This window comes from Corapipo altera, unplaced genomic scaffold (genome assembly GCF_003945725.1).
Source record: "Corapipo altera isolate COAL_440 unplaced genomic scaffold, ASM394572v1 1, whole genome shotgun sequence".
In the NCBI taxonomy this organism is placed as follows: Eukaryota; Metazoa; Chordata; class Aves; order Passeriformes; family Pipridae; genus Corapipo; species Corapipo altera.
Window position 1 is genome coordinate 37759650 of NW_020884873.1, and position 12167 is coordinate 37771816.

The following is a 12167-nucleotide window of genomic DNA, read 5'->3' on the forward strand; positions in this document are numbered from 1 at the left end:
CCCAGGACTGTATTTGGTGCTGAAGACTGGAGATGCAGGTCTTGGGCAGGAAGACTGGAGGACCTGGACCAGACATGGGCTATGGGCTGAAGTGGTAGGTAGGATTTGAGCTCTGGAGTAAGCAAAATCTTGAAGGATGGGAGTTCTCTGACAAGGCCGAGATTTGGAATGATATGGGAACTGTGAGGCAGGAAGTGACAGATAGGTACAGGAGGATGAATCAAGCTCTATGACGGAGCAAGAGCAGGTCCACAGACCAGTCTAGTAGTAGGGCAGCAATAACGAGGATTCTGGTAGTGAAGAAAGGGGAAGAAAGGGAAAGTGCAAACACATATATACATACACAGGGGCCTCAAGCCCCTGTACTCTTCTTCTCTTTCACTGCTGGAAAAAATGACAGCCCAGGCCTAGCTAGACTGAGGATGTGTAATAAATCCGTCCTTTCTTAAAAATCAAGCAAAAGCTGCTATGGCAATAGCATATTATCCCGACCTGCATATTATCCTGAGAGGAGGGGCTTAATGACAAAAGATATTTCCCTTGCAATTTGACACCTGCTCTCTGAACAGCTGCCATTGCATATGGAATATTACTGACACCTTGGATTATAAACAGGACTCGCAAAATAGAGTTGTGATTTCAGGAGGTCCAGAGAAATGGAGAGAAAAAGCACAGCCTGGAACCTAGACTTCTGTAAAACAGATAATTCCAACCTTTCTAAAACAGGTAAGAGAAAGATTTAATAAATATCCATTGTACCTGTAATCTCCAAAGCAATAATTTGTTCCCTATTCAGTTATTACGCACTGATTAATATATAAACATATGTATAAATTTTATATTCTTAAAAGAACTTTTTCATAAATACCATCTTCAGCAGGGAAATTCTTACATCTTAACTTTCCTTCTACTGTAGCTTATATTTGTCATATAGGACTCCACTAACTCTCAAGTAAGTTGAACATGAACAGAATTTTTTAATGAAAGAAATACTACCTTAATCATAAGACCAACCAACTCATTAAGAAGAAAGCAACTGGATATTAGCACAATCTTCTTACCTAACTGCATACAAATACTACTGATATTACTTATTGTTCCCACCATACCGGTATGTATAACATGCTAAATGCAGTTGAACTAGAATACGTTAAATGCTCCACTTAATACTTGTATTGCATTATATATCCTTTCATATCAATTCAGTTGAAATTAAAACGGAATGCATCAGATGATTACCTGACAGGTAAGTTGTTAAAGTAATAATTGCCAATAATGCTTGTTATTTTTACAACAAAATCTAGGACTCTCTGTATAACGCTTTATTAATTTGATAAAATAAGCTAAAAGGTTACACTTTGAAAGCACACGTAAGAGAAATATTTTTGTGTGTGAATGGTCAGAAATTTGGAAAACCTGTCTAGTAACTAGAATAGATTTGTACTAGATTAAAATACAAATTTGGCTGTTGCAAACAGCCATACAAAATAGAGAAATTCCAACAAAACAGTTCATGTGAACCTACAGCTTTTACTATAAAGAATAGCAAGCAAAAAGTAGCAAAGAACAAAGAGAGTAGATAAGGAATAATATTACACAAAATAAGGTGTTGACTCATTTTAATATTTTCTTTTATTACTTCAGAACAAATTAATTGGTTTTTATGACCTTATTAAAAATACCCCAACAGGTACGACAGAGAAGAACATAGTTCCTAGGCTGTATTTACACATACTAAATTATATACTTAAAAATAACCAAATAAATGTGCTAAGCCTAATGGAACTTTTCAAACACAAGTTAAATGCCAGATTAATGCCCACCAATGATAAAACTTTGAACTATAATTAGTTATATACAAAAATCAAGATTCCTTTCAGTGACAAAATGTTGCTTCAAAGAAGTTTCCTCAAAACATAATTTTTTACTGAAAACAGGTTTTCTATCTGTTCCAAGGCTTTGGAGATCACATCACAGGTACAAGGGGAACACAGGGTAGTAGAGACTTCAGGATTTGGGGTCCAGCAACAAACCAGGCAGTAAATCAGCTCATCAGCTGAAACCTGCTTGACTTTCTCTAACAGCATATAAATGCTGCCAGGGATGATGAGAGAGAGCTTGTAGATATTGTCAGAGAGTCACAGATCTAAGTTTCTTTTAAGTCCAGGAGAAGAAACAACTCAATAGGCAGATACAAAATACTGAATCTAATAGGACACTTTTTTAAAAACTAAAGCTTTTCTAGCATTTTTAGATCCACAGCCCATAGGATGGTTGGATTTATTAGACTGTAGAAGCAGAAACAAGAGAAACATTAAATTCTTACTCACAAATTTAGCATGCTTTCTTGTCTTAATTAGGAGTGATAGAAACCACAAACTCCAACCCTTTCCTGGGCACATGCGTAATATTCTAATACCAAGCTCTTCATCAAAGCAGATGTATTCCTTTAATTTTGGATGCCTGATCATGTGATTGCTCTTTCTGTCCTTTTAATGTTCATGGTCATCAATGGCTGAAACTGTTCAGCTGAAAAATTAATCTCAATAAATGGGAAGTATTTTTTAACCTTGAAAACCAATCCAACTTTCATCAAAGTTTGGCAAGTCTGCTCTTAGTCAGCACTAACAACATAAGCATAATATAATGTCATTTTGCTCTTGCTCATTCTGCCACTCTATGTGTATGCATGTGGCTGACTTTGTTTAAGAATACATGAACCTAGCAGTGAGCACTGTAATGTTCAGAAAAAAAAAGCTTTCCTAAACTACAGATGCAAAATTTTGGATTCGAACTGTGACAACAATCTAGTCACATCCTGTAGCTCAAGTTATTCCGTTGGTGCTAAGACAGTAGACAGAAAACTTGCTATTTTCTGATATTAAAAAAAAGTCACTTCTGAAAATTATTACAGCACATATGCAGATCTACTGGACATCGGGGTAGCTCCAATGGCCTCAGGATAGAACAGGACATGCCGACTGTCTTCCCACATGCAGTCAAACTGTGTCCTTGATTGTATAAGGCTTTAAATTTTTCTGACAGAAAACCAGATCTTGTTATAGCAGCAAGCTGGGAGTCAAATCCCCTGTGTTCTTCTCTTGCTTATTATGTTATCCCAGGAAAGATTCTTTTTATCTCTGCAGCTGTTTCCCTGTGTCCACCCTGTAAGTCACTCCCTGATCAATTAAAAAGCACACTGTTTGAAGTCTTGTTTATGGTCTTTAAGCTCTACCATAATACAAAGAATTAATAGGAGACAGTAGAAGTATTTTAGAAAATTCAAATATATATACCACCATAGATGCTCGGGAAACACCTACACAAACACGGACACACTCTCTAATGACTCTTTGAGCTCCAAATGCACCTTACACAGCTGGGCAGCTCCACCCTCTCAAACTACATAACTTACTTCATATAGCTCAACGCTGAGTGCAGCCCAGTAAACTGCAGGTGATGAAGGGGATAGGAGATTTATTAGCTCAGTTCTGTAACTGCCCTAACATAGTCATAAGGCTACACACCCAGACTTTATCCAGCCAACCTACAGCAAAGCAGAGCAGGTGGAACAGCTGTTTGCCTCCCTCCATTTAGATCTACCTATAGTCTTTGTCCAGGAGCTTGATAAGCTCAGGAACCTGGCATTACAATTCCCTCATGCAGCTACGGCCGTGCTGTTTGTAGCCAGTTTAGGACTTATTTATACAGCCAACACAACTTGGAATCAAGTGTTCAGTGTCTTCATTCTTAAGTATTGAAAACTAAGGCAGAGAGGTAGGAAATACCATTTGATTCAAAGAACACATGACCTATAGCCAAGGGGATTTTAGGAAAATATAACTTTTCTATACATATTCAAACCCCTTTTAATTTATCACATCATAAGAAAATGTTACTTAATTGTGTTTCACCTATTAGGATGGCTATTTTAAAGAATTTACAGGGATATCTTACAAAATTCAGCTGAAGAAAAAAAGTTACACAGTTTATGTAATTTTTACGTTCACAAAGGCTATGGAGAAGGGAAAGTATAGCTACCCTAGGTTAAAGTCCAGTACTTCAATACTGAAGAAAATACATTTAAAGAGCAAACACTTCCCACACTGTGAGTAGAACAGATGGCTTTCTATCCATATTCATTACCTGGAAAGTCATTTGACTGCCTTTGTTGCTGAGCTTCTAGAGAAGTTAACTTTCCTTCCTAACTTCGTTGAGTACAATTTGAACCACCTTTTTGTCAGATTACTGAGTCGACTATAGATTTCCAAAGCACAATAACACAGCATTTATTTAGCAGGTGCTCACTGCAGCTCATGGTTGCTATATTTTGACCCATGTCTGTGAACATACCTTTGGAAAAGACTTACTGTACTAAGGTTGACATGAAAGCAAAACACTACATTAGAAAAAAACACTATTTCCAACTTAATGCTTGAAGATGTTTTGAAATTTTCAAGGAGTCAATAACATTCTGAAAAAGTCCTGTCTTCCATTCAAAGTGTGATCTGTACTGAGGAAAATTTTATCCTGTCGTCCTGTAAAGTTGTACAGTTATTTGGATGACCCTCATACAAAGCTTCTACTTGGACAGACCTTACAGTTTGGCACCTGCTGCATCATCTGCAGAAAGTTTATAGAAACATAACGAAGGGCAATGGATGACAGCTCATTCTGAGAGAATATTCCAGCCTTTATTTTGCTTTTATTAGAAGTAATCAATGAAATTAAGCATAAGACATTATAAGCTTAAAAAACTCGCTTTGAAAAATACACTACAGATCTATATTCCACACATTCCATAACATGAATTGACACAAAATGGGCCATAAAGAGTTAGACAAAATTCATTCTCTAACCCCACCAAAAGCACAATGTTTTCAGCACAGGAAAATTATTTAAAGAAGAAAATCAGAGAAAAAGGAAAAAAAGCAAAGGCACTTTGTCTGGTGCTTTAGACAGCAAGGTTGCTGTGGCCTTTACCACAAGCAGAATTTCCTCCTGATTTGTTTTGATGCTGTTTTCTTGACCTCAGTCACAGCCCACTGCACAGCTGCCCACATTAAACATGCCTCTAGGCCCAGTATGGATACTCAAGGCAATCAAAGCAATGACGGAATGAGCGTGGGCAATTACTGTCCTTCTGTCATCTCCTCTGCTTTTTTCAAAGATACTTACAGATATATTGGAGACCAGCTAAATGGTCGGCCTTACTTGAGAGCAAGGCTGCTGTTACTTGAGAATGAATACTTCTTTTCTCTCATCCATTGTACACAATGTTAAATAGTGGAGACGAGAGTATATAAAGCCTTGCATAAAAGTTTATGAAGATCTGCTTGTGTGGGTGTTGTAGAGTAAGCTTTAAGTATATTTGGAGTTTATATTTTTTTCAGATAGAGGAGAGGTTGTACATCATACTATGTTCTGAATTCTTTTGCCAGTTCAAATATACTGAATTTAAAATTTTTGAATTTTAAATTTAATACATCCAACTCAATTTTTATTTTAAAGGCTGTTGGTCTCTCTTTTCCCTTCAGGCATACTCCATGGACAGATGATGAATGGTACATGCACTATTTTAATTTGCAACAGAAATCCTAAGCTGGAGTGGTACTGTTATTTGCTGGTTCTGGTTTGCCTTTTCTCTTTATTAACAGGATTTCTAGGTAATATACTTGCACTACGACATTATGTTTACTGCATGAAGACATGGACTACCAATACCATATTCCTCTTTAATTTGGCACTTTGTGACTTTACTTGGACTCTCATGGCACCTTTTTCAGTATATTATAATATCCAGAAGTTAGCTGTATATTTCAATCAAGCATTTTATCAGATCATAAGACTATTTTTTAGTATTAATGTCTATGGAAGCGTCTATTTCCTGGCACTCATCAGTTTTGACAGATACATAGGTGCTGTCCATCCTATCACTTCATTAACATGGTGGGACAAAGGAAAGGCTGTGTTTTGCACTATTGGGGTATGGATCTTCATAGTGATTGCATCGATGCCTGACATCTACTACACAGTTGCAGCTAGAATACAGCCTGACATCATAAATGACCTGGATGCCACTGAAGGACCTTTACAATTTCTAGTGCCATTCCTGATCTCCAAGATTTTATTGAGATTCCTAATTCCAGCCACAATCATCTTTACATGCTATGTGTTGACTCTCAAAGCACTACTACAACTCAGTAAACGTCAGCAAAGAAGGAACAGACTTGTTAGGCCTCTGTTGCTGATTTCAGCTGCTATGATTGTATTTGCTGTTTCTTTCATACCTTACCATGTTATGATGACGGTGATACTAATTTACAGAATTAATTGTAAACCACTCTGTGGGAACACAAGCACATTAAATGCCATTTACAAAGTCACAGAGATCATCTGCAGCTTCAACAGCTGTCTTGATCCAATCATTTTTACGGTAGCAAATAAGACATTCTATCAAAGAACTAAAAGTATAAAATGTCATCTCGAATGCCAGTGCTGCAGTTGTCTGACAAGAAGAGTAAGGGACATCACTCTGGCCCCGAGAACAATGACGTAAACACTAGTCTACAAAGATTCACATCTCCAACTGCTTTGTGTCATCAGATCCATTTAAAATTTCTTCTATATTGTACAGCTATCTCTTGAATAAGCAATAATACACAAAAATGCAGAGTAAAACTTAACATGAAAAGAAACAGTAGCAACTCCTACCTTTACAGACATGGCATTTTAAATATTCATGTTATAAATATACCGTACACGCAGCATGTAATGAAAAACTACCAAAAGTTCTAAGTAGCTCCTTTAATTCTTGGACAGAAAAATACAGCAAGATTAAGTGCAGATAGTGATGAGGAGCCTCCTTATAGTTTCTGTTAATTATTTTTTCATCAGTTTGTAAGGGCTGCTGTGATTGGATTGTGCAATCAATAACTATCATGATGCTTACAGCTGGACTCCTCGAACATTTTCAGAGAGGTTTTCTACAAGTACTTCATTTTAATGCTGCTTGCACTAGAGTTCCACTGCCAGTGGAACCTCATTAACCCAGTAAAGTGCAGTAGATTTCCAAAAACAAACAAACAAAAACCAAATAGTAAGATAAAGTCCCTGCGGATAGTCAGAGACACAGTAATTCTGTTCACAAAGTAAATAGGCATGGATTAAAGAGCTTTGCTGAGCCTTTCCCAAGGCAGCAAGGCTTCCCAACCGATAGGGGTGTCCCCCAAATCCTAGGCAACTACAGCTGTTTGTCATTAGTGTTCTGCTTCAGGGGAGCATGTGTTCTGCCATGAACCCTGATTTCCCCAACAGTGAAAATTGTGCACTGTTAAAGTGTTCTGAAATACAAAAGTGGCTGAGCCACAAGAAGGGTAAGACATGCTGCTATACAGCAGTGCTTCTTCTGTTCCTTTAGTGTCTTAGCATCACAGTTTCAGGACAGTCTAAGGTAATTAGACTATGATGCACTTTAATCATTAAACCAGCACAACAGATAGTCATCACAACATCCACCTTCAAGAGTCATTATATAAGTGTTCTTTCATCATATTGTATGGGCAAAATAATCATGTTCCAATGATCAGCCACCTGCTGACTTGTCTTCTAGCCAAGTGCCACATATTACTCTGTTAATTATAAAAGCCCATGTATCAGTGAGCACATTACCTTTACTTTCAGAAGGTACTGGTGACAAAGTACATTTTAATATACTTTGTACAGTGTCTTAATTCTTTAATTATTTAGTTTTAATACAATTTTGTCTTCACATGTCTCTATTTGAAAATATTTCTGTTTTACATGGGTACTGAATCTCTCTTGTTGTATGTTTCAATTGTATTGACTAAATATATATGTATGTATAAAATCTAGAAAAACTTTTCTTTTTAATTTTCTTTAACTGTGACATGAAACGAAGAACCTGGTCCTGATAATCTGAAACACTTTACAAGTATTTGGATGTACTAGCACACTCACAACATCCCACAGAATAATTGCACGCCTATATTCTAAGTGCTGCTTTTTTCCTTTGATAATTTCTTAATCTTTCAATTTCTCTTATTTTAAAAATATTAACTTTTTTTAAAACACATGAATTGGAAACATGAGAAGGTTATTAACATTGCATTGGCTTCCATAAGAAACAGAGGTTTTTAACTCATGAATGGGCATCCATGGGTAATTACCTATATACACTTACATCTCAGACTGATAAACAATGGCAGTGTCATTTAGTGACAAAGGTGTTCCCAGCAGGAAAAAGATAGAACAGCAGAGATAAGTATGAAGTTCTGGACTCAATGAGTTTATTGCTCCCACCAGATTGCACCCAAACTTGTAAACTGTAAGCTATTTCCAAAATCGAACACTTGACACTTTCATGTTTTAATTTATCTTTAAAGGCACAAATACACTGTTTCGTTTTCCTTTCTCCACCTCAGTATTGCTTCAGCAATTTAGTGCCTGTGTTTTGGCTGAGTAAAATTCAACATGGGATCAAAATATGCTTTTCTATACACAAAACTAAACATGAAAACTCAGTGCACAACTGGCTACAAAAGATAACTTCGCACCTCTGGGACTCAGGGATTTTCAGCTTTTACTTGCCAGGACTTCTAATATGTGAGCTTTTTCAGGAGAGACAACACTGGCTTATACCAAAAACTTGTCAACATTTTCTTGAGATTTTTAATAGAATAACAGTTGTTTCTCTGTTCAGACAGATAATTTTACTCTTACTGGGTAATATCTACTATATAGAAGTTAATGTTACTATTACATATTAAGCAAGTGTCATTAGAAAGATTTGTTGTTAAAGAGGAAAGAAACATTCAACTCAGAAGAATTGTGAAAAATATTATCAAACTCACTTCCTGATTTTGGAAAATAATTAGATTTGTTTCCTCTTGAAGTGCTGCCTTTACAACACATATGAATGCAGACTGTGCTCAAAAATACTCAAAGATGGAAAGAAAAAAACTAAAAATTTTAATTAAATATTGGATTGAAAGCCTCCAGTGAGTTCAAGACAAATACAATAATCAAAGAGCTTCACAGAAAACCCTTCCACAATTCCTATGCAGTGTCTTTTGCAAGCAGCATAAATGCAGATTGCAGAGATTGTCAAGCGAAGTCTAGTGATGTAAAAAGAAAAACTAAGGTAACAATAAGAAAATGCTTTAAAGTCAGTGTGAGTCTGACTCAAAAGAAAAACAAAACTAGGGAGAAATTTCAATCTGGTCAGGCAATCAGAACATAAAATGCATTTAATTAAACAAGGATGACCTTTATATTTTCAGTGGGGCTGAACTGGCTGCTCATGGCTTGGATTGGTGAGTAAAAAAACCAGCTGGCTGGCCAGGCCCAGAGGGTGGTGGTGAATGGTGTGACATCTAGTTGGCAGCCAGTCACCAGTGGTGTTCATCACGGTTCAGTACTGGGGCCAGTCCTGTTTACTGTCTTTATCAATGACGTGAATGAGGGGATCGAGTGTAGTCTCAGTCATTTAGCAGACAACACCAGGCTGGTTGGGAGTCTTGAGCTGCTGGAGGGTATGATCTGCTAGGATCTGCTGCAGGCTCTGCAGAGGGATCTGGACAGGCTGGATTGATAGGCCAAGGCCAATTGCATGAAGTTCAACAAAGCCAAGTGTCAAGTACTGCACTTGTGTCACAACAAACCCATGCAATGCTACAGGCATGGGGCAGAACGGCTGGAAAGCTGACAAGCAAAAAGGATCTGGGGGTTTTGGTTGGCAGTTGTCTGAACATGAGCCAGCAGTGTGTTCAGACAGCCAAGAAGGCCAATGGTATCCTGACCTGTATCAGAAATAGTGTCACCAGCTGGACCACGGAAGTGATTGTTCGGCCGCACCTTAAATTTTGTGTTCAGTTTTGGGCCCCTCACTTCAAGAAAGACCTTGAGGTGCTGGAGTGTTTTCAGAGAAGGGCAACAAAGCTGGTGAAGAGTCTGGAACACACGTCTTAGGAGGAGCAGCTGACGGAGCTGGGGGTGTTTATCCTGGAGGAGGCTCAGGGGTGACCTATTGCTCTCTACAACTACCTGACAGAAGGTTGTGCAGTGAGGTCCAGTCAGTCTCTTCTCCTATGTAACAAGTGACAGGACAAGTGGAAATAGCCCCAAGTTGCATCAGGGGAGGTTTAGATTGGATATTGGGAAAAATTTCTTCACCAAAAGGTTGTCAAGCACTGGAACAGACTGCAAAGAAAAGTGGTTGAGTAACCATCCCTGGAGGTATTGAAAAGACATGTAGATGTGGAACTCAGGGACATGGTTTTATGGTGGACTTGGTAGTGCTGGGTTAATGGTTGAACTTGATGATCTTAAAAGTCTTTTCCAAACCAAATGATTCTATGATTTTATCCAGGCAGTACTGATTTCTGTTGTGTATCCCTTTGATCCTTCCTGCCCCCAAGAACATGAACAAGAGATACAGCCAGCATGTCCCCAGCAACCTCTTCGCTGGGAACAAGCAGGAGCACGCTGGAGACTCCTCCAGTTCACTTATGCAGGACTGAGTAAGGTGGGCATCCTAGCTCCTCAGTTCACTGTTCTGGGCTCAGCTGGCAGGACAAGGGACAAACTTTGGACTCTCAGATTCTAATACGATCCGTTTTTCTGCATTGCTCCTTCTTGTGTCCCACTGAAAGAAAAATATGGAATAAACTGTGCTACACAAGTAAATCCTTACCTCCACGTCTGTTTCCTACATGGCCTATAAAGCTGAATAATTATCTGTCAATAAAGCCATTTATAACAGAGGTCCCAAAGTACTCACACACATAAGAGAAAAAGGGGAAGGAAAAGTGAAGAAACCACCTAACGCTTCTGAAAAGATTAGTTCCAACCAACACTGAATAATGAAGAACAGCAGGGAAAAAAGTAGATGGGGGCATTGCTATAAAATTCATCTGTGTCACAGTGCCTCTGTCATCTGTTCTGCCAGCCTGGACACAACATGCCTTGTCCTGGGCTGAGTCTAAAGACACCACATAATCTTTTAAAAAACATCTTCAGGACACAAATCTCTTGAAAAATCTTTCCCTCTCTTACCCTAAGCTAGTCCCTTTCCCATGATACTCACCTGTGAATACACCCTAAGTTGACAAGGGTTCTAGACATTTGTTTTTATGTTTATAAATGATTATTAGTCAATTAAAGACACTTTTTTAAAGCATTTTTGTTCACCTAGGCTGAACTAACGCTAATGGTCTGACTGATATCAAAAGTGTTCTACTAAATAAGAGTTAAAAGGCACAAGACATCTGTTCATATTTACTTGGTCATACTTTTACTTTGAAATACATGCTCCTAAAATATTTTATTATAATATTACCCAGATAAAATGACATAAACAAATAAAAATTAGAGAATTTTATTCCATTTTGCTACAATAAGCAAGCAATAAACTAAATAGCTAAGAGCCAAAGTCAACATCATCTACTATGACAAGTATGTTGCAATACTAGTTTCATACAGATCTTTGTTTGGATTAAATCTGAGAACACGGTATCCAGTTAAACGCCTTACTATTACAAGTTTGAACATGTTATTGAATGTTGTAATAATAATATTAGCCTACAAAACTGATTACAAGGTCTAGGTAGCTTTCATGTACCTTATCTACATATTCTAAAATCTTCATAATATGTACCAGAGGAACACAAGACAGACCATGGCCTGAAAGATTTGACCCTTTATGTACATGCTCAGTGGTTGTCAGAGGAACAACTTTCTCATTTACTACTGCAAATTCAGCAGTTTTGTAAGCAAAACTTGTTAAAACAAAAATCTCTGAGTGGAAGAGAGAAATTTTGCTACAAATGTCCCAAAGCTGCCAAGGAAAGCAGTATTTATGTTCTCTATTTGTCCTTATAGTATTTTCATCTCACAGAGAAACTACCTGAAATGTTCACTTACTAAGATGGGAGTCTACCTTTTTTAAATGAAAATGTTCAAATGTTCCTGCAAGTTTGGTTTTCTCTTCAATATACATAAGTGAATGTATTCTGATAGCAAAGTTTTTCTTTTCCATGCCTCAGAAATATCTCAATTGTCAAAAAGATATAACAAACAATACCACAACACTATTAAAATACTTCCCCTTTGCACACTGCTTTCATCTGTGGAAGCCAAAACTCCAC

General features: G+C 37.5%; 2 protein-coding genes across 3 annotated transcripts in view; one reads left to right on the plus strand and one right to left on the minus strand.

The window, feature by feature from the left end:
• TMEM117 (transmembrane protein 117) overlaps nucleotides 1–12167 on the minus strand; it is a 193006-nt gene that overhangs the window by 165807 nt on the left and 15032 nt on the right. The window lies entirely within an intron of this gene.
• On the plus strand, nucleotides 669–7165 carry LOC113953925 (P2Y purinoceptor 1-like). The gene is made up of 2 exons (XM_027657642.1): nucleotides 669–726; nucleotides 5538–7165. The coding sequence occupies exon 2, from the start codon at nucleotides 5555–5557 to the stop codon at nucleotides 6557–6559; it is 1005 nt and encodes a 334-aa protein (XP_027513443.1). The 5' UTR covers nucleotides 669–726; nucleotides 5538–5554; the 3' UTR covers nucleotides 6560–7165.